Here is a 22,935-nt window from a genome sequence, read left to right as displayed (position 1 = left end):
TAAACTGTTAGATGGAATTCCTAAAGCTAGCCCCTCAAGGTCTATTCCTTCACTTGCCCACCAACTCATTCTTGAAGCTGACCGACAAGGTCCAGTTATCAAAACATCAAAAGTCCAGCAATCATTATTTGGCTACACTGGCTAAGTTGCCCAATCAGGACATATCAACTCACTCCAGCACAGACTTCCCCATTTTTTTTTCATAAAAAACCACTCTTGAAAAACACCTGCCATCTGCCTTTCTCTGATCCAGAAGAAGCACTCCCCACAGCCCTTGTCCCTCTAGGTTAATAAGCCTGCTTTGCAGTGAGAACTTAGTGTCTGGGTGTGTGCCATACTGACTCCGAGGGCCCCCATCCACACTTACATGGACAATATACCTCTGTGTTCTCCTGTAAGTATTGGAGGTGACATCTCTTCTTCAGAACTTCCATGTTGGACACGCGTGACACATTTAATGAGTGCCTGGTGCACATCATCTCTATTATACAGGCTTGGCTTGCCCAGGAGCCTCCCGGTCCCTTCAGGTCCTTTTGGCTGACGGAAGTCTTGTTGATCACAGTTTGGGACCTGGATCACAGAAGCTGCACCCAGATTCCCCACCCCCTCTCATAAGCTCCGCCTCTACTCTGTGGCAAACACACAATGCTGCCTCTATTTCTCCTCTGTATGTTTCAGAGGGCGTGGTCACATCTGTGCCACCCCAGGTCTTTCTCAGAGCGCATGGGCAAATGTGTTGTAAGATGACCAAAAGATTCCCCTCCCAATGGTATGGCAGCTACTTTCTTAGACCTCATGGCCTCAGGGGCTCGCTGTGAACATGACTTCAGCTTACATTAGAGAGAGGCCCCAGAGCGAGCCCTTGTCTTCAGCCCCTGCTCTGGAGCTGTGGCTGCGCGGGTCCAATTCAATTCCCACTTCCACATTGATCTCTGAGGTCTACTCTTGTTTTTGCCTCTCAGAGTGTTGGACCCATTAAGCTACATGCAGGGGTCAGGCCCCTGGGGCTCAATCCGCTCAGGTTGCCTGCACAATTGAAATCCCAGCCCATCCCGGCTGCTTTTCTCATTAAGATGATTGGACTGGATTGATCTAGTCAATCAATAGGCGGACATCAGCAGCGGGAAGCCGATCAAATGAGCCTGGGTTGATCAGCCCCAGAACGAAGTCCCCACCAAGCTGGAGCGGGCATGTGGCCCTCTGGGATGGAGGTGGGGAAGTAGAGGAATGAGCCAGAGGTCTCACTGGACTGCATGGCGGGTATGGACACAGCAGCATCCCCAAGGTGTGGCGACGGGGGTGCTTTGTAGATACCCAAGACTCCTTCCCAGCTGCGCACCCTTTGGTGGCTCCCCCATGACCTAGCATGGGACCTGCCCTCCATTCAGCATGTGAGGGTGAGAATGCTGGGTGCTAAAGAAACCAGTGGTAGCATCCCAGGGCCTTCTTCCTAGGAGTTAGTAGCTCTGAAACTGGAGCAGAATACTGGGTGGCACAGATCCCAGTGTGCCTCAGGGACCCTGTGTTGGGTAAAGGGGCCTCTGAGGCAAGGAGGTTTGGAGACACTGGGTCAAGTGTGTTCCCTCTTCTGCAGGCTGTACTATCTTGTGTAAGCTCATGTTTGAACACTTGGTCCCCAGTAGGTGGCGCTGTTTTGCTCTGGGGTGGGGTGGGGGTGTGAGACCTTTAGGAGATAGAGCCTGGCTGGAGGAAGTGGGTTGCAGGAAGGGGACCCTCGAAGGTTACAGCCCTGCCCCACTGGAACTCTCTGCTTCCTGGTCAGTGGTGTACAACAAGCCACAGCTGTAAACTCTCACCTCCGTGGACTTCAGCTCCCCTCCATGCGTCCTCTCAGACCATGAAGCAAGATGAGCCCTTCCTCCCTCCTCATGTTGCTTCTGTCAGGTTCTTTGTTACAGTAACTAAAACCATAACCAGTGCACCAATCAGGTTTGTGTCGATTCTCTGAAGGGGGAGGAGCCAGGGTCGAATCCCTGCCTTTCCCCCTTGGTCTCAGAAGGTCTTACATTTTTATTTCTTATTTGCAATAAGCAAAGGTTTCCAGAAAGAAATCACACCTTCCATAAAAGGTCGAGAGGGCGGGATGTTGCAGCACCAAACCCCGATTTCCGTTCTCTTGGGTGTCTAGCCCCCAGTTACTTCCTTTTCTTTCCCACTTCTGACCTAATATCAAGTGAAACCGTTTTGGAAATGCATTAACTTAGCAGACCATGAGCTTCTCCCAACCAAAGAGCTAAGCTGACTGCCGGTCGGCATCTGAGGCCCATGACAGAGGTTGCCCCCTTTGCTGTAATTCCCATCTGATGTGTCCACCAGTGTATTTCAAAAGTGCCTTGACTCATAACTTTTTTTTTATTCTGTTACTGTAAAAACTTCATGAAACTTCTTCCGTGTTGGAACGTGGAATTCAGGGTAACCTGAATCTATGTTCCCAGTCCATGGTCACTCCATTTGGCTTCAGAATAAATTATCTCTTACCCCATTTGAAGTGAGAGTTGTGGGTATTGTGTCAACCTTAGTGTGTATGTGTGTGTGTGTGTATGTGTGTGTGTGTATGTATCTGTGTGCTTGTCTGTGTGTGTTTGTATGTATTTATGTGTGTAGGTATACCTGTGTGTATGTGTCGGTGTGTATATGTATGTGTATATATCTGTGTGTATGTATCTGTATGTGTCTGTGTGTATATGTATGTGTATATGTATCTGTGTGCTTGCCTCTGTGTGCCACTATGTGTGTATCTTTGTGTGTGTATGTGTGTGTATGTATGTATTTGTGTGCGTGTGTATGTGTGTGTATACAACTGTATGCCCTATGGTGTGTGTGTGTGTGTGTGTGTGTGTGTGTGTGTATGTGTGTGTATGTGTGTGTGTGTGTGTGTGTGTGTGTGTATATGTGTGTGTGTATGTAGGTCAGAGAACAGCTTTCAGGAGCCTGTCCTCTTTGAGTTGCGGGTTCTGGGAATTGAACTTGGGTTGTCAAGCTTGCTTGGTGAGTGTGTTTACCCACTGAACTGTCTCACTGGCTCTCTGGGTCTTGTAGATGGACGGAACCTTACTGTTGGGGAAAGTTCTTCAGTACGGAGTTCTCATGATCTGGGATCCCTGGGAGCCAAGGAGCTGGCAGAAGGGAAAAGCCATGAGAGGGCGGGTGAATGGGATTATCCTCTCAGTGTAGGCTGAGGAGTGAGCAGGGACCTCCGCACTGGAGGTCTACCCCCTCTGTAGCCACTACCTCGCTACCTCATCTCCCTATTGCAGGTGGTGGTCGCCGTCCACACTGAGGATTCTTAGACCCTCAGTATCCCACTCAAAGAATGGAAGAATTCATATAAATAGCAAAATAGGAAGGAGTTGGAGTCACTAAAGTGGAAGCCAGAGAGCAGGGCTGTGCCCCAGAGAAGGCTTTACCCCTGCTTCTCTGGAGGGTTCAGGAAGAGGAGGGAGCCGAGCGTTCCGGTTGGGTGGAGGTGGTTATTCCGTTTTGATGTACAGGCTTGGACTATGGAGGCCTTTATTCGTGTGAATGTCTTTTCCCATAATGCATATGATCTTAATCATACACACGGCCAATCATGCACAAGCATAAGATGGTACATGGGGTGTTTCCTTCAAAGTTCATCCTAGCATTGACCGCCTTGACTGCAAGCGTCTGAAACCAGTTCAGGCTGGACAGGCTCACTGGCCTGAATTTCAGGATGTACTTGGTCACCAAAAGAGAGCTGCTAAGGGTTTCTAGGAAGAAGTGGCCTGCCTACTGCACCATTTGGAGCCTGATGGTATAGCTCAGTGTAGGTGGGGGTCCAGGTTGCTAAGCCACTCACCCTGCTTGCTTGCCTGTCTCATCTCCTGTCTCCTTCCCTCCACAGGCTACCTGACAGTCAACATTGAGCCCCTTCCCCCTGTGGTGGCTGGGGACGCAGTGACCCTGAAGTGTAACTTCAAGACAGACGGCCGTATGCGTGAGATCGTGTGGTACCGGGTAAGTGGCCACTCCACTCTACATAGCTGTTTCTGTGTCCTAGGGCTGTGACAAAATCCACAGATGAGGTTACATCCCTAGTCCTGGCTACCCCTAAGGTAGCATAAGGGGTATGCTCTCTGTCTCCCTCTGGCCTCTTCTGTACCTCTGATAATCCCAGGAATCCATCTGCACCCCAGTAGACGTTACTGAGAAGTGCGTGGGCCCTGGGAGCAGTGTGCAGCTGAGAACAGTACTGATGTGGTCCTAAGCAGGATGCTCTGGCATCTCTGGTGTGGGACAGAGGACAAGAAGGTTTCCTGTCTGTAGAACTGCCCTTCAGCCAGGTGTGGCGATGCATAGCTCAGCACTCAGGAGGCTGAAGTAGGAGGTTTGTTGTTTTTAGGGCAAGCCTGGGCTACAAAGTGAGCGCCTGTCTCAAACAACCACAAAGCACAATGCATTTCAGAGGTATTTTACCATGTAAGTTCACTGCATAAGATCCAGCCTTGACGTCTGGTACCTAGCACTTGACGTCTGGTACCTAGCACCTGGCAGCAGATATCTGAGCCTGAGGAAGGCTGTGGCTCAAGATGTATAGACATCACCTGCCCAGGGCCCAGGTGCCAATGGTGACAGCAGGAAGAATGGCTTTGGGTCTTGGGCACAAGAAGCCATTTCAGTCACGGTTGGATGAATCTCCGTGCATCTGAATGGGGTATCCCAGGCTGGCACCCCTTTGAGGAGCAGGGTTGGGGCTCCAGGAAGGCGAGCTTGGAGGCTGGTCTCTGAGAACATACCCAGGGATACCCAGGCAATTCCTCTCCTGGGATCTAATCCAAAGGCTGGTATCATTTCCTGTTAAAGGCCAGGAACATAAACATGTTCCTCCTGCTGACCGTAGGGAGTCACAACTCCTCCACACTATTTGGGGACAATGTGTGAATGAGAGGACACACAACATCCCCAAACACGCTGTGCGTGGAAACCGGCAGCTAGAATTCTGTGTAATTTTCTCTTGTCAAGAAAACCTCAATTTTTTTTTTTAATAGCAGTTAAGAAAGTAAAAGCCATGCTTTGCCTGTGGGTGGCCATGTGGAAGCAGAACATGGGCAGAGTGGACTCTGGCCTCCTGGTTAAAGATTCCCGATGGAAACCATTCTGTAGGGGCGAGCGTGTGGCTCAGTGGGTAGAGTGCTTGCTTGGCACATGTGGAAACTTCATTTGGGTCCCCCATGCTGTATGAAACCTGGTGCTGTGCACATCTGTAATCCCAGCTCTATGAGATGGAGGCAGGAGGATCAGAAGTTCAGGGATATCCTTGGCTACTCTTCCTGGCACTCAGCCACAGAGCCTGGAAACTTGGGGTGAAAGAAAGAGGGAACTCCAGGCACACAATACCCCTCTCCGGCTTTTCTCCACGCCCTCCTTCCAACAGGCACAACATGTCTTGCTCAATGCCTGCCTTGCCACCCATCTTGAATTTCTGGTCTTTGGTTTACCATTTGCTGACAAGTCTTCTGTTGTTGGCTATGGCCGTGCTCCTTTTGATGCAAGCCTGTCTGTCCTCCGTCTCAGCTCCTGATTGGAACCAGCTCTGGTGGCTTCCACCAACGCCCTACAGAGCTGCACTGCTGAACCCACGGTCCCCCAGTCAAGGCCAGCAGGATGCTGGCCATGGGTTGTGTCGTCTGTGGGGTCACAAGCTATAGGGGCTGCTTGGCTGTCACAGACTGTAAACATAGAGAGACTGCGACAAACTAACCCAGAGTCTGGCTGATACTGGGGTCACACTCTCCCTCATCCCCGGATGGAATCAGAGAGAAGAGAGAAAAAACCATAGCCACAGACCGGTAGGAACTGTCCTTGTGGTAGAATTAGAAATGGGCAGAGCCCACAGGCCCCAAAGCCTTTCACAGCTCCCATCAGTCATTGTGCTGGAGGAGACAGTCCTTCTGAAGAGACAGCTTCCAGAAGAGAGACCATGCCATGCCAGGCTGGGTCTATCCCCGAAGGTGTCCATCCCTGTGGCTCCCTAAACCAGAGACATAGCTTGTCATGAGCTCTTAAGCTGGATAGAGGAGTCAGTCCATCTTCCTCCTGCCTAACCCAGTCTACCTTCCCCGCCCCCGTCGCCCCCTTCACCCCCCCCCCAACTGCTTAAAGCATTGGTTACATCTCTGACGAGTGTCAGGCCCTCTGTATGGTGCTATGGTAGGCTATATTAATTTATTTCATTTCATTTCACATCCTTTGACTGAAGGCCTCTGGAGTGGGGGGGGTATGCTGATGTATGCAAATCACATGCAAATTGACCAGTGGAGCCAAATGCCGGGGCCTTTTAATTCTGTAGCTGGACAGGGTGGTGGCTGGCTGTCTGGTTGCTCTCCTTGGGATCAGAGGAGCCCATGTGCTCTGCCTGTGATTGGGAGGAGGGAGGCAAGGAGGGAAGGAAATTCCAGGAAAGAGGCTCCATGCTGCCAGCTTTCCTTCCCTCCAACTGCTGCTCTTCTGCTCTCTCTCTCTCTCTCTCTCTCTCTCTCTCTCTCTCTCTCTCTCTCTCTCTCTCTCTTTTCCCTCAGAGCCAGCTGAAGAGAGGGAGATAAGAACTGACCTACCCAGGTAGAGGCTGCAGGACCTGGGCTGGGCAGAGTTTCCAGAGGGCATGGGAGAGGCAGCCAGGAAAGCCCCAGCCTCCTTCTCCAATGGACAGCCCAGCCCCTCAGCCTGCCTCGTTCTTTCGCCTCCCCTCCACAAGTCTGGCCACAAACAGCAAACTGCCCAGTGCCTTTAGTTTCCAGGCCCCTGTCACTCCCCTCCTCCTTCCTCCCCCGTCTCCTGAATGAGCTTATAGAGTCTGGCTTGGAAGGAGATGAATAGACCCCCACAGGCCCAGCCAGGCCTAGGCCTCCAATTGCTTCAGAAGGGAAAAGCACAGGCATTGTGGCAGGCTACCACTGCCCCACTCACTCAGCCCGGAGGGCACAAATCAGCCCGATGGGTGAGTCGAGTCTTGTACCTCTGCTCTAGAAAACTGTCCAAGCAGTAGATCATCAGAGGTTTTCTAAGCCATAGAAGCTTGAGTGAGTAGCTCGGGGCATGGAGTGCTTGCTGAGTATGTGCAAGGTCCTGGGTTCAATTCCCACCAACACACAGTAAGAGAAAGAGACAGAGACAGAGACAGAGACACAGAGAGACAGAGACAGAGACAGAGAGACAGAGAGACAGAGAGACACACAGAGAGAAAGACTTTCCAAAGCATAGAGAATAGATTGGTTCTTCGAGGAGAGTGGGGAGCCAATAGTAGCATTGACGTCTGGCTAGACTTCTGGGAAGGCCTAGAGAGACAAAAGGTGATGGAGAAGCCTGGATTTTGGACACCTTGCCTGAGGCCTGGCTAATAGGGGAAGAACTCAGGCCAGTTTGGTGACAGTGCCAAAAACTATTGGATCGTCTTCAGAGAACACAAGTGATCAGAGCGTCCCCCCCCCCCCGCTTCCTCCCCCATGCCAATCTGCGCCATCCATGTGACTGCCTGCCGCTGGTCACACATGGCTGTTCTGATTTAAATCAAAGGGCAAAATTCTTTCCCCATTCACTCAGCCCAGCCATTTCCAGCACTCACCACACAGAGCTGGTGGCATCAGATTGCAACAGAACAGACATAGGACATTCCCAGAATGCCTCTGACGTTCAGACATCCTCCCCACCAGAGCCTCTAGAATACGCTGTACTTGCCTGTCAGAGGGACGGGGACGGCACTGGCTGTTCTCGGTCGGAGTCATTTCCTGGCACACTCATGCCACGGTGGGTTCCAGCAAAGTGAATTGTATTGATTTTGTGAGCTATCATCATTACAGCATGTGTGTTTGTGGTGAGGGAGGGTGGGAAGAAGGAAGTTGTTCTCCCTCTTAAAATACCTGTGAAAACATAGTGGTAAGGGACTGGTCAGGCCTGGGGTCTTGAGTATTGTGGTCTCTGTCAAAGTCCCGTGTGATCTAATGACGCCTTATATCCTCCTCCAAGGGACTTTTCTGCTATGGCATGGGTTCATCGTCTAGACTGGAGTTCCCCAGTCTCTGTCTGCAAGCCCTGGTACACAATTCTTTTTTCTTTTCTCAGCAACCAACAGTAGTTAATAGGGTAGCAGTGCAGTTCCATACATGGCCAGCAGGGGCAGGCATTCCGACATCCTATCTACCTTAGGGCTCAAGGAAGAGAGCTCCAGGGGAATGTTACACATTAGACTTCACTTTGTCCTTCCTGTCCACCGGGGTCGTGTTCAGAAATAAGATGAATGCCAACCTGAGTGGCTGACATTAGTGTGACATTCCTGGGAGTCGAGGACAGGGTCAAGGGCTTCACACTTCAATTTCATGTTGTCGCCGAGAGGCAAATAATATGGTGAATTCTGCTTTTCAGGGTAAGTAACTGGGGACATTTAAAATACTGGGTCTCGGGCCCTATTGCATCTCCCAACTTCTCCAGAAAATTCTAGACACACCTTCCTCTGGGTACCTCCAGCAAAGATGCATCTCCTGTGTTTCTGGGCAGCTACTACACAGCCACCTTGGTAGTGTTGGTTACGTGAGCAAAGACTGGGCTTTGGGGAGGTAGATCTGTGGGTGAAAGAGTTGCAGTGCAAGTGTGAGTATCTAAGTTCAAATTCCCAGAACCCGGTAAAGCCCGGTATGGTAGCACATGTCTGTAATCCCAGAGCTCCTATAGGGAGATGGGAGACAGAAACAAGGGGATCCCCAGGAGTCCTCAGATCCTTGAGGGCCAGCGAGCTAGCCTGGGAGAGACAGCAGAAAGCCATGAAAAGACCCCATCTCAAACAAGATGAAAGGCAAAAGCCAGCAAGTAAACTTAATCTCTACACTCATGTGCCCAGATCTATACACATACACGTGTGCATATTCATATACATGCGCGAGCACATGCACACACACACACACACACACACACATGCCACCCACGTGTGACTACAGAGTCTGTCTGGGGAAATGCAGGTCTCTGCAAACTGTCTGTGGAGTGTGGGCACCAGGCACATTTCTTATTAGGAAATCCTGTCTAAACTCATTTAGTTGGGGGTCGCCTGCCCAGCAGGCAAAGCCAAAGGTCTGTTTATATCATAGAAATCCATTAAGCAACTGCAGGGAATCATGGGAATTTAACCTTTCTTGGCGGTTCTTATCATCGCATCTTTGTTTTGTCTCCTTCCTGTACTATTTATTCCCAAGATCTGTTCTAAGCGCAGGTTGCAAGGCCATGGGGGGAAAAAAGCCACAGAAGGAGGTGGAGTGGGTAGGAGAGGGACATGAGGGGCCACAATGCTCTGCTTTCCGCGCAGCCCTTTAAACAGGGATTTATTTATTTATTATATATATGTGTGCTCCATGTGAGTTTGTGTGCACCACATACCTGCAGGAGGGAAACCAAGAAGCCCAGAGGAGGGCATCGCAAGCTTCAGAACTGGAGGCACGGGCAGTTGTGAGGTACCCGGTATCTGTGCTGGAAATCAAACCCCATCCCTTCGCAAGAGTTCCTAACAGCTGAGCCATCTCTCCATCTCCCCTGCCCCCTCCCATCTCTCCTCCTCACCTGTGGATGCTGGCAGCTGGGACTGGGTTTGTGTTGAAGTCCCAGTGGTGTTACCTGGCCAGCCAGGCTCTCCCGCTTCCCTGGGAGATCTGACAGAGACCCTCAGGGACAGCGAGGGAGGACACTGAGCTTGGGTGTGAATGAGACAGCAAAGAGAGAGAACGGTCTGGTAACTCGATGTCTACAGTAGGTTCTGGGGGCTGGACCTTGATAGTGCATGCTTTGAAGACCCTGTGTTGGATGGATATACTTGGTACCAGACTCGACACGGCATCTATTCTGTACATGGTAGCCATTGTCCGACCCTGTTTCCTAGTGACCTAAGAAGTCCAAAGAAGGTAAATTTAGAACAAGAATGGATGATGTTTGGGGAGGATCACCACCTCCAAGCTCATTACACAGTCAGCAACACTACCATTTGTCCCTGGGTGGTGCTGCTGTGACCTCAAAGTTTCTAATTCCTGGAAGCACAGGGAAGCCAGTCTGTGGATCTTGGTTCTCCCTGAAGCAGGAAACCCTTTCAAATGTTCTCTGCTGCTGCTGGTATTCCATAGTGTTCTGTTTGAAGACAAATAGATGACAGTACCCATAAGACAGTGCCACAGTCCAATGACATTCACCACCTTCTCAAGTGGCAGGTGGACACCACAGTGCATGTCCCAAAGAATGAGCCTGAACCAGTCCTGGAACCCTGAGATTTGGAGCCCAGCGAGGATGCTGCTTGCCCTGGCTGTCCCTTGCCTCTTCCTGGACCACGCCTGACCTCGGGCTTCCAAGTCTTACAGATTCCTGAAGAAGGAAGACAGTGAGAATGCCCCTTGCTTGGGGCTCCTTCCTCCTGGTCCCTGGTCTCACAGAGGGGGACATACTCTGGGTTGAGGGGTACGGTGATCAGACTTACCACACCAGTCATATTGAGGGTAGAGAAGGTGGTCAGGGGAGCCTGGCAAGCAGAAATTAATGGCTGCCCCAGACATAATCTCTAACATCAGGTTATTCTCCAGGCTGGAGCCCCAGGGCACCTACAGTTTTTAACCAGCTCCCCAACTAACTGTGGTACCCTTGAACTGGCAAATGGCCCTGTTTGGTGGTTTTAGAAGAGGGGTCCCCATTCACTCACCATGCCTTATGTATGGCACAAGAATCAGGATAGCCCTAGGCACTGAGAGTGAGCCATGATATGGAACCATAATCCCTCACTCATGCAGATCCCCTGGTGGGGGGGGGGATAACTTTAAAAGTTACACCGGCAAGAAGGACTCCAGGGATCAGGGAGTTTGGTGCATATGGTTGGAATAGGCTTATGGGCAGACAGGAATCTGTGGTCAGGAACGGACCTCTCTGGGAAACTGAGATCACCCGGGGAGTGAGAAAGTGGGGCATATATGCCAAGGACCTGTGCTAGGCTGTCCAAGAACAGGAAATAAGCTTGGATGTCTGAAACGAAGTAAAACTAAGATGCTGGAGAGACAGGGAGGGGCCATTCATGCTCAACCCATGCCCCAGGGTGCCGAGTCTCCAGGGGGTTTTGAACACAGACACTGAAGGCTTTATTTTTTGTTTGTTTGTATTTGTGTGTGTGTCTGTGTGTGTGCACGTATGTGCACTCGAGTGCATGTATGCATACCATAACACTCATGTGAGAGTCAGAGGACAACTTGTGGGACTTGGTTCTCTCCTTCCATCCTTGTGGGGCCTGGGAATTGAACTCATGTCTTCAGGCTTGACCACAAGCCTCTTTACCCACTCAGCCATCTCACCAGCCCAGCACTGGAAATTTTAAGCAAAAACCCCAGCAGCTGGCTTGCTTTATCAATCTCTGCTGGTGGAACCCAGGATGGATCGGTGGGATTGGCCACAGAGAGGTCACCTTTGAGGTCACTGAGGCCAGAGGTGGCTGAGGCTAGGCGAGGCCCAAGATGGCGTAGGTTCATAGGGAGCACGGGACCAGCAGGGTGTGGCCTTGAGGTTGTGACGATCAAAGAGACTTGACCTTGAACTTCCGTTTATGAACTGCAGGAAGGTCAAAGGACTTGCTAATGCACAACTGGTGATAGACTGGGACTTCCAGATGGCTCCTGGCTGTGGGGTTGGGGCAGCCGGGTGAGGGTCATGGTTGCTGTTCATTGAGACAAGGAGGACAGAAGAGACGGCTGGAGGCACAGCTATCAGAGACTGTGTGATAGAGTTGTCACAGCAGAAGCTGGGGAGTTCTGGGGCAAGCCCAGGGGTGATAATGGAGGTCCCCAAGGTTCACGTATCTGACACCTACCCTCTAACATAGCAGTACTGAGTGATGATTCATGTCCCTTGTCTTTCTTGTCACTCTGCCTATCCTTGCCGCGCTTATGGCTTCAGAACCATGTTCTGAGGAACCCCGGTCACTAGGAAACCAAGCCCTGGGCCTCTGATATGCAGTGGTTTGTGTTGGCTTATGGTTTGTGTGGGCTAAGAAGCCCAAGGTATGAGGCTGAGGTCCTTCCTACTGCTTCACAGAACAGCAGGAGGAAGACCGTGTCTATGTCCACGAGGGGAAGTGGCAGGATACACACTTCCATTGGAAACTTCCTCACAGCAATGGCGTCCGTTAGTGTGTGCCAGCAGAGCTCTTATGACCCACCTTGGGGGAGGGGTGTGTGCATGTGTGCATACGTGTGTGTGTGCGCGTGCGTGCGTGCGTGCGTGCGTGTGTGTGTGTGTGTAAGCATGCTACTGACTAAGTTATCTCCATAGACTGTGTTGTACAATTTGGGAGGAGTTAAAAGAATGCAGTCCTCCAAAATCTCCTTATTACCCTTTACAAAGCTCACACGTCTGAGTAGGTGGGTCGTTTTTAGACATGAAATGTGTAGTGTGGGTCACAGAAGTCCAAACTCGGGATATCTATGTGACCTGTCAGGCTGTGAGAGACCCTCGTGAGCTTCCAGGGACCAAGGTGGGGAGGGATGAGAGTCATAATCAACATGGGGGGTGGGGGGAGAGTCACTGCCAGAGGCTGGGATCAAACCAGACCCCCAGCTCCATCAGACTGGGTTTGCACACGGCTGCTCCTGGCCCGGGGGAGGGAGATAAGAAGGAAAGAAAGGACAGCTTGATGTGGCTAGTTCATCACTGCCCTTTCTGGCACCAGGAGAGAAATTTTTGACCAGAAAAAAAAAAATCCTGCTCTTGGGGATTAAGATCAAGTTCCCGATATTGGCAATGAGATCTCTCCCTGCCCCATACAGGCCTGATAAGAGTTCTTGGCTCCCAAGCTGTCAGGAGGGAGAGCCAACAGCTGGCACGGACTCACGAATATCAGGATGTTCTATTGGCCTGCACGTGGACTCCACGAACAACGGGCTTTCTTATTGGATACCGACAGAAGCGGTCAACTTGGTGGATCCAGGGCCAACGGGGTGATGGCTGAGCATGTCTAGTATTTGTCTTCATTTACCCAAAGCATCCAAGAGAAAAGAGCCAGAACCTGGCACAGAGCGCCCTGCTGTGTGGCCTTGGGCCAACCACTTCCCCTCTCTGAGCTTCGGGATCTTCCTGTAAAAGGGAAGGTTAATCCCAGGCAGAGGGTAGAAACAATGTTGCTACCTTCCCACCTTCCAGCCGGCCTTGGCTTTCTCTCTGATCCCAGAGGATCCTAGACTCAGAGGCTGCTGCAGGCCAGGGCGCTCCCTCAAGCTGAGGTGGGAGTCCCTGCCCGAGCTGCTGCAAGGGCCTCCGAGCTGGTGGAGTACGGAGCTATATTAAGCCTGAAGTGTGATTTTCAATGTCTCTGCCTGACTCACGCCCTGCTGGGTTTAAATGACAAGGGGCTGACTTAACTTGTCAGAGAAGGATTAAAGGCAAACTTCCACTCCAGCACACCAGAGAAATAAAACACCACAGCAGAAATGAGGTGTTTCAGAAAGCGGCTGCATCCAGCTCCATCCAGAGGCATCCAGCTTCATCTCGCCTCAGTCTCTGCTCCTCCTAGCCCTGCCTTTTCTCCTTGGGTGCTAAGCCTCACTGGCAGCGTCTCTCCTTGCAGACAGCCGTAGCCATGGGCTTTTCTAGAACACATATCTGACCAACCACTGCGACCCTCTCTGCCCCACCCTTCACACCAAAGCTCTCCATCACTTGCAGGGTCAAGTTCAAGGTCACCTAACCCAACTGCCAGACCTTTCTGGCTCCAGCCTCGCTGCTTTCGAGGCCCCCAGTGGGCACGCCACCCGATCCATCGTATGGTTCATCCTCAGCTGTGCCAACACTCCTCACCCCCTCCCCTCGCTGCATCTGCTACCACAAGTGCCCTTCCCTTCCCACCCTCCGTCTGCCAATCGTAGACGTTCCCTCAGGGCTCAGCTTCAGGGTCACCTCCAGGGACCAATGCCTGTCACTCTTCCTTCCATCCTCTTCTTCATCCTAACACTTTGACCTTGTTGGAGTTAGACCCTCATGTGCAGAGCCCTCATGCACAACTTGACACAGGTATCAGACCTTCCTCACTGTCCCTAAGAGGACAAGTGTCCTCTGACTAAAAACTCAGAGCAGGGAGGTGGTTGGCCCGAGGCCACATAGCAGGGTGTTCAGCCCAGGATCCTGGCTCTTTTCTCTTGCACGCCTGGGGAACGATGGGCTGAGTTGTCACCTGTGCTTAGGACGTGCCAGTCTTCGCCTTTCCACCACCTTTGGGGGGCAGGGCTTGGACTCAGAGGATGAACTAGATTGGTGAAATGACTCATTCAAAACACAGCCTTCTGATTGGTTGGGGCTGTACCCTGCACCTTCTCACCTGAGGCCTAGAGCAGTCCTGAGCATGTGGCTTGGGGTGGGAGGGAAGAAACGACATCAGATAACTTTTTCAATCCTTCTCTGCCTTTGTTTTGAGGCAGGGTCTCTCAGAGTCTTGAGGTCAGTGGTGCAGCTATAGTGGCTGCCACCGAGCTCCAAGGATCCTGTCTTTACCTCTCCAGAGCTGAGAAGAATAAGAAAGGAAGGAAGGAGGGAGGGAGGGAGGGAGGGAGGGAGGGAGGGAGGGAGGGAGGGAGAGAGGGAGGGAGGGAGAGAGAGAGGGAGAGAGGGAGGGAGGGAGAGAGGGAGAGAGGGAGAGAGAGAGAGAGGGAGAGAGGGAGGGAGGGAGAGAGAGAGGGAGAGGGAGAGAGGGAGAGAGAGAGAGGGAGAGAGAGAGAGAGAGAGGAGATTTCTGGGGAAATGTAAAAGTTGATCGAGCAAAGATTTTTATTACAGTGTGAGCTTTCCAACCACAGATAGAGTATCTTGGGATAGGTGGCTTCCCCGCTTGAAGGTGTCTAAGCATCTGTCAGAGTGGCTACCCACCAGCACGGCAGTAAGGAAGGCTCACAGCCAGCTGAGTGACTCTTTGTGGTTCTGATCTGGGGCTCTGGACTGTCCCAGGCTGCATGACCCTGCAGTGTCATGGTAGAAGGGATGGAAGATCTGATGGCGGCCTCGCTGATGGTGCCTGGGTAGCGTTCTGCAGAAAGCTGGTGTTTGGATGACTTCCGTGTGCTCTGGGAACCAGAATCACCTAGAAGTGACCTCTGAGTGGACATCCATGGGCGAGGTCAGCCATGCCTGCGAGCTGAGAGGAGAGGACACAGGAAGGAATTTTAACTGAAGAGGGCTTGTGCCCTGTGGCCCTAATAAAGCTTATCTCTGTCTGTGATACTCACTCCAAGCATAGCTAGTGCTATCCACAGGTCTGAGGACAAGGGTCATTCATTTCCTGTCATCCTCTAGAGCCCCATAGTACCCAACCCCAGCCTGCACTCCCATTTTCCTCCCCATGAGCTCTTTCTTCCATGAATACGGAAGCCGGGGGCGGGGAATTCAGAGGCATCCAGGAGCTCCCAGAGAAGGAGCAAGAACAACAGCTTAGAAAACTTACATCAGGAAGGGTGAAGACCCTGCCCAGGCCGTGAGGCTGGAGTTAGACTCTAAGACTGAGTCCTCTCTGCTGAGAGCCCCGGGAGACCAGGTCCACTGCAAGGGGAGGTGAGAACTCCTGAGTGGTTAGATCCCTAGGAAGGGCTGAGCCCTCTGAAGTAAGAGCCTGCAGGTTGACAAGACAGGGCTCAAACCCTGACTCCCCCATAGTGAGCATGAAGGCTATCCACAGTGTTGGTCAGCTGCAATGCTGGGTGTTTGACCAGCCACCTCTGAATACTCAACAGCTGGGGACAATGAGGCTCAGAGAAGTACACTAGCTGGCCCCTGGTCTCCCGTCCAGCAAGGTCCAGGTAGATCTAAACACTAGCCAGTCTGGTCATCTTGATGCAGGTCTCCAAGGTTTCTGGGCCATCCACTTCCACTCTAAAGACAGGAGGAGGATGCTGGCAGAGGAATAGACTGGGCCAGAGGCTTCAGGATGCTGTCATCAGCGCCTGGCTAGAGCCACCTGTCTGCAGAGGCACAGACCCATGAAGACATTGTCAACATCAAGCAAGGATGTGTGGGAGACACGGCACGGTTCACCTAGCCTGAGATGAGCACTCGGGGCGGAGAGGCAGCGGCAGTGTCCCCCTCCCCTCCCCATCCTTACAGAATCCTCCAAACTGAATGCTTCTTTAGAAAATGCTGGGTGAAACTGTCCAGAGGTGACTCCTTGTGGAGGCAAGACACACAGAGAGAGAAAGAGAGACCTCAGCCACCCTGGGGATGGAGGCAGGAGCCTGGGTCAACCAAGCCTGCTTGGGAGACAATTCAGCAGCTGACGCTGTGTTGCTGTTGCTGTTGTTGTTATTCTTCTGTAAGGTGGCAGAGTGACTCCGATGAGCGTAAACATGTATTGTGAAGCGGTGGTTCTTGGGGGATATGCTTTAACGGCTATAATAATCATCTTAATTGGCACATTAATTATACGAGAGCAGGTGCTTCCAAAATAATTGCGGATGTTGGAAAGCTGTTTATTTCCTTAAGTGGCTCACATGGTCCCCTTTAACCCTTGAATAGCAGACCACTCAAGGTACAACCTGGACAGGAGGGAAGCCCATCTCATCTGTCAGTGCAGAGCCTGGGTGATCCACCCCCCCGCCCCAAAATCCTCAGGTCACTCCTCAACCCTCCCGGTGGAGAAGAAGTGTCACCAGAGAGCTTGGGTTTTCACACGGAGGTCTTGTCCCAGCATGTACTCTGCTGAGACAGATAACGGAGCCTGGTGATAGAGAGGAATCCCCTAGCTTAGAGCCAGGACAGGTGTGGCATAGTGAGGGAAGAGCGGTGCAAAGGGTCTGAGGGCAGCCCACCTCAGCTTCATCCGGTGCTCAACGAGGGTCTGAAAGGGAAGGAAGGAGAAGTCTTGTGGGTCAGGGGACCTGTCCAGAATACATTATGTTCACCTGCCATGCTGTTGGGTTTGGACATAATCCATGAGGGGTGATCCAAGATGTTTAAGAGCAGCAGGCTTGCCACCATCCAATTTTATAAAGTTGCTGTCCTTGCACAGAAAGAATTGACAATATCTCCCGATTGGCACGGCCATCATGAAGCTTTGCATCCCCGCTCTGCCCACGCATCCCCCTTCTTTCCTCATCATAGCAAATGACATCACCACCCACAGATTTCCTCAGCCAGGACTCTTAAAATCTTTCCCGTCCTCTGAGTCTGTTGCCACTACTCATTCACATCTCCTCCTGTTAGTCAACTCTCAACACCTGCCAGGAGTCCATCTCTCCCCGAAGCCTTGGTCAACACTTGGAGCGGGCCACTCACTCACTGCACCCTTGTATCCTTGCCCAGCCTCCCTGTCCCCATCCACATCCCTGAGCAACCAGGGTGTCTTTGAGCATCTGTATCAGGACAGCGCCCTCCCCTGGAGTGGCTTGGTACTGCAGAATAAAACAAGAGGCCCACATGGGGGATCCTCGCATTATGCCAAAGCCCAGGAAGACGGGTGCTTGAGGAGTGCAGGGTTTTCAGCTTCACAGAAGGAAACCCTATGCCTGGGGCAGGCTGATCTGGAAGGAGAGAGAGCTTCAGAGTCTACCTTAATCAGTGAATAACAATTAGCTCCTCCCAGACTACCTTGCAACCCTACTGACCCATCCCTGTCCCCACCCTCTACCCCTACAAGCAGCCTCAGAAGCCCACAGTGCCCCTCATGGCACACTGGGGTCCCTGGAGAGGGAAGGAAACTGCTGATGTATGCAGGCCAGCCATCTAGGCAAACATTGTACTGACACTCGTCAGTTCTGGTAGGCTGTCTTTCAACTTTCTTAATTGTTATATAATTACATCACCTGCAAATAGCAATGACCTTCCTCTTCCTAATGCACGAAGAGGTAACAGGCCCCGGAGTGGCATCGTCTCCTAAGTCATCAACACTCAGATCCTGCAGCCAAGATGCTCAGATTCCAATTCACCCTCTTCTTAGACTTTCTGTGACTCTAGCAGGGTGGGCTGGAGAGACGGACAGACGGCTCAGTAGTCAAGAGTGCTTGCTGCTCCTACAGAGGACTTTCCCAAGGTTACCTGAAGCTCCAACACCAAGGGTTATAGCACCCTCTAGTGGCCTTCGAGAATACCAGCACTCACATGACATACACACATAAGCAAGCAAACAGGCAAATGAATACATGAGTGAATGAATAAATAAATCTTACTATTTAAGGTGGTTCGATGATACCCGACACAGGCTCACATAGCTGAATTCTTGGTCCCCAGTTGGTGGAACTGTTTGGGAAGGATTAGGAGGTGTGGTCTTGTTGGAGGAGGTGTGTCACTGGCTTTGAGGTTCCAGATATCAGTGCCATTCTCAGTGTCTCTGCCTCCTTCTTGTGGATCAAGATGTGAGCTCTCAGTTGTTCCTGTCGCCATGCCTTTGTTCTGCCATTGTGGTATCAGACCCTGAAACCAGAAACCCTGTTCAATGTGATCTTCATGGTGTTATAGCGATAGAAAAGTCAGTGACCCGCTATGTAAGCAGTATTTTTTACTTACTGAATTTGTCGTCATTTCTTAATTCATTCCATTGTCTGAAACTTTCAGAATTCTTGCAAAAAAAAAAACTTCTCCTGGGTTTCATTATTTAACTAATATTTATTTACCACTGATTTCTGATAAATCCTTTTTTTTATCATGCGTGGGAAGGCTCCCTCTATTTCAATTTTCCTAAAGATTTTTAATAAGGAAAGTTAATTAAATGTTCTTTAAGGACCTATTGAAGTAATCATATGGTTTTTCTCCTTTAATTTTCTAATGGGATAGATTATGTTGATGGTTTCCCTAATACGGAGCCTCTGTTGGGTTTTCATAATTTCGCTAAACAAATATCTAGTGCCCCAAATTAAAAGAACTCTCCAGTACTTATTTATTGGTATTATAAATGGAGCCTGTTTTGTTGGCTTTTCCGCAGGTCTCTGGGATGTAGGAGTGCCTGGCTATTGATTTTCTGTGTGCACTTTTTATCTACTCTACAAATGAGATGTGCTTGGCTCCTTGGCTTTCTCTCCCTCTGACTGGTCTGATCACCCTGTCTCCCCAAGTTGATGTTATCTCCTCCCCCTCTGAGGTTTTTCCGTGAATCCGTGTGTGAGGAGTGTCTATTGCAGACCAGGCACAGGGCTGGGCTCTCTGACGCTGGCTCCTGTCGCTCCCCGTAAGCCCAGAGTGGTAGCAAAAGCATCTCTTCAGCTGATGTAGCAAGGGCAGGGGTTCAAAGAGGGGAGGCCCCAAAGCCACCCTCAGGCTGGTGGAGATTCAAGCACTGTAACCCTCAAGTCACCGCCACACACCGCCACACACCGCCACACACCGCCACACACCGCCACACACCGCCACACACCGCCACACACCGCCACACACCGCCACACACCGCCACACACCGCCACACAGCCCCCCCCAACAACCCCCCCCCCTCCGCATGGTACCTTGCCCTTTGAGAGACATGAGTACCTTAACCTTGACCCAGAGAGGATGCTGGGACTGGGATCGTAGTGGTCAGAGCTGACACCGACTGGGAGGAGAGATGTTTTTACCCTAAACCTTCACAATGCTCGCTGAGGGTTCGAGTGGCTGGGGTTGGAACTGCAGCCTGCCTTACTCCTGGACTTTCCCCAGGGCTAAGTGAGACTGGTGACATCTCAATGCCCACCGGGGCCCTCTCTGCCCACCTGCCTCATAATGACTCAGCCCTGGCCTTCCTGCTGCAGCGAGCTCTCAGATGCTCTTCCTGGCCTCCAGACCAGCTCCCTCCTCTCCCCAGTGTCTGCGCCTGGCAATCCGGGTCCTCCCACCTGCTTAGCGAGCCCCAGTTACCTTAATTTCCCCCACCCCCCAGTCCTTACCTCTGGTCTCCGGCTGATTCTCAGTACCTACTTTGGGCTTCTGACCCTTGGATTTCTCTGGTCTCCTGCAAAGATGGCGGCTGACATCTTACTGGGCAGCTTCTGCTGTTGAGCGCTATGGAAGGAGGGTTCCTGCTAGGAGAGCCAAGGCAGCGGGTGCCTTGTGTGTTCCAGTCTCTGGGGCTCACATTCAATCATGTCAGACGACCGTGTCGGTTTGAGGCAGCACGTCCAGTGTGCCTGTTCGGCAGCAGAGGGCTGCTGTGCACCTGATCCCCCAAGCCCAGCAGCTCCCTGGGTACAGCTCTCTGCCCTAGACTCTTGGAATACAGTGGGAAACCCATCCTAGCTTATGTGGGACTCTGCTTCTCATTCAGGGAGGAGAGCTGAGCCCCCAAGAACTTCCTGGGCTTCACCTGAAGCCCCCACCCACTGTAAGACAGGGATACTGGGGGCTCGGGGATAAGATGTGATTTCTCAGAAGTCACCAGGCTGGAATTTGAACCCAGCCCTTCCGGTCTCAGACTTCTCTCTAGCCCGTTTCTTGTTTCCTCACAATGCTCAGCTCTGTCAGGCTGCAAGAGCACATCTGGATGCCTGGTCTATGCTGGGACAGGTGCAGCAGACATAACCCCTTCCTCCTCGGGGCTATCAAAGCCCTACCTGGGAGCCTCCACCCAAGGTGCCACCCAGTGGACACTTTGCTCATCTGGATGGCGACCTGGACCGAGAACATGATCATCCCTTGGTAGTGAGCTTCCAGAGTCCTCGCCAGAGTGGAGTATGAACATCTGAAGCCACAGTTAGGTTCTCTCAGACACTCCAGGCTCCAGACAAGCAGCTTTCTTGGTAAGGCTGGCCCCAAGCCCCTCATGGCTCTCTCTGGAAATAAGGGAACCAGCACCCCCTGTCGGGTGTTGAGGGAATCACGTGCTGTTTGTGGGAGGGCCTCCCACCGTTTCCCATTTATAGCAGAGGGTTTATATGAACACGCTAAGATTTGATCTGATCGCTGAATCACCACACCCAGCCTATGGTTTGTAAGTGGAGATACTGAGGCCCAGGTCAAGATGAGTTGACTTTCCAACCAACGAGTCCAACCAACAAGTGTGGGTTGGCATGGCGCCCAAACTGTGGTGGCTGGACATCTGTATGTACGTTCCCAGCCACCCCCTCACTCTTCACAGAGGACACATCTTGGGACCTGAGTGCTCCAGTCTCTTCTACACAGTTCCACTATGGGGCTCTGGAGATGACTCAGAACACAAAGCGCTTGCCATGCAACTGAGAACAGCTGAGCTCCTATCTCCAGATCCATACGAAGCCAGCGCAGGCCCCTCACTCCAACACTCCTCCAGGGAGACTGAAGGCAGAAGCAAGAGAATTCCCAGAAGCCCGTGGGCTAGCAGTGAACGACACGGAGACCCTGCCTCAAAGCAAAATGGCAGGTAGAGAGACCCACATGGGCTGTCCTGTGTCCTCCACGTGCGCACCAGGGATCGAGGGGGCCTGTGCTCAGCCACACACAAACATGAGCTGACACATAAAATGCCACAACATCTGAATTTACCCTACACAGTCCCCCGCGGGCTTGAGTCACCTCTGGGTGACGTCTGCTGATTATTTAATTATTCGCCTTGTTCCCCGTTCATATTACTGTACTCGTTTGAGAAACATCAGTAGGGCTGGAGGGATGATGGCTCAGCAGTCAGGAGTGCTTGCTGTTCTTGTATGGTCCCTGGGTTCTGATCCCAACACACACATCAGGTGGCCCACAGCCATCTGCAGATCCAATGCAGTCCCCACGTGCAATGCACACACGCATACACAAGAATAAAAATCTTTTAAGAAGGACAAAAAGAAGGAGAAAAATGCAGACACAGCAAATGTGTATCCTGGTTGTATCTCCAGTCTGTCCTCAGTTGATCACCACAAACTCAAAACCCAAGACAGTTAAGGGAAGAGCCACCCCTGTTCCGTCTCCCTCCTCCCCCAAAACTCCTCTCCTATACACACGGATGTATTAGCTGACAGAAATAAAATTTAAAAAGCCCAGAGTTGTCTCTGAGACCTGGGGCATTGGTAAGGGGCACAACTGCCCACAGAGCCTGAAGAAGAAGCCCAGACAGCTTGTAGGGATTAAAGGCTCCCAGGCTGAGACGTGCCTGGCTCTTTTCTGCTGCCCCCCCCCCCGCACCCCAGGGGTGACTGAGTCTGTGCACGCCCCAGGACCTGGCAGACCTGGCCAACTGGACTTTTCTGAGAGATTCAAGGCACTGGGTTGAACCCCCCTCTGCTCTCACACAGTGCAGGGCTTGCTCTCAGCAAGCAGTGCTCAGTGGCAGTTTTCTCTCTGTGGCTCTGTGGAGGTCTGTGGCCTGATTGATGGAGGCCCCTGTAGAAAGTGGTGCTGGGATTTTCCATTAGAACTGGGAAGCTCGCTGTTAGAGCTTTTTAGAAGGTCAGAGGGTAGGCTTGGAAAATACTGACAAAGCAGCCGCCGCCTCCACCCCACCTCCTGTCTGCCCTGGGGCTGAGGTGTGGCTGTGTGTAAGGTGAGCTGGTGCTGATCTACCAGCTACCACCCACACCCACTCCTGACCACAGGCACTTCCTGTGGCCCCAGCCTACTTCCTGTTTCCAGGGAGATCTCTGGAGGATTCCTAGTCTTTTCCTGCTTCCTCCTGGAGTGTGCTTTCCTCTTCCGCTATGGAGAAAGCAAGACTGAGGTACAAGTTGGAAAGATCGAACCCAGTGCTCATGCCTGTCCGACTGCCTGTCCGTCTGTCTGTCCTTCAGTCCCTCCTTTCTTCCTCCATCCTCTTTCTCCCTGTCCCCACCCTCCACGTCCTGATGCATTCATCCATCCTGTACCTGTGTCTCCTATGCCTTCCAGGCGCTGGAATCCAGCCCTTGGTGTCCGTGTGGGTGTCTCTTCAGGAAAAACCATCCACGCCTCCTCCCTCAGATGGGAAACCCCTGATGGCAGGCAGTATGAGAATTGGCTATGCACAGAACACCCTCCTCGCTTTGTATCAAAAACTCCAGTTACAATGCCTTCAAGGCTGGG

At 51.8% G+C, this 22,935-nt stretch overlaps 1 protein-coding gene and 1 long non-coding RNA gene across 3 annotated transcripts in view; one reads left to right on the top strand and one right to left on the bottom strand.

The window, feature by feature from the left end:
* Igsf21 (immunoglobulin superfamily, member 21) overlaps positions 1-22,935 on the top strand; it is a 220,132-nt gene that overhangs the window by 85,524 nt on the left and 111,673 nt on the right. For both annotated transcript variants that reach the window (XM_006538799.4, NM_198610.2), the window contains exon 2: positions 3,887-3,999. In XM_006538799.4, coding sequence (XP_006538862.1) covers positions 3,887-3,999 — 113 coding nt within the window. The remainder of the gene's footprint in view (positions 1-3,886; positions 4,000-22,935) is intronic.
* Positions 16,472-18,587, bottom strand: Gm13029 (predicted gene 13029). Its single transcript, NR_153821.1, has 3 exons — positions 18,183-18,587; positions 17,820-17,979; positions 16,472-16,855 (listed from the first exon to the last, which is right to left on the bottom strand). It is a non-coding gene; the product is annotated as a predicted gene 13029 (long non-coding RNA).

The sequence above is a fragment of the Mus musculus genome, chromosome 4 (genome assembly GCF_000001635.26).
Source record: "Mus musculus strain C57BL/6J chromosome 4, GRCm38.p6 C57BL/6J".
Taxonomy (NCBI): domain Eukaryota; kingdom Metazoa; phylum Chordata; class Mammalia; order Rodentia; family Muridae; genus Mus; species Mus musculus.
The sequence above is the reverse complement of the archived record's forward strand: the minus strand, read 5'-3'. Positions and strand labels throughout refer to the sequence as shown.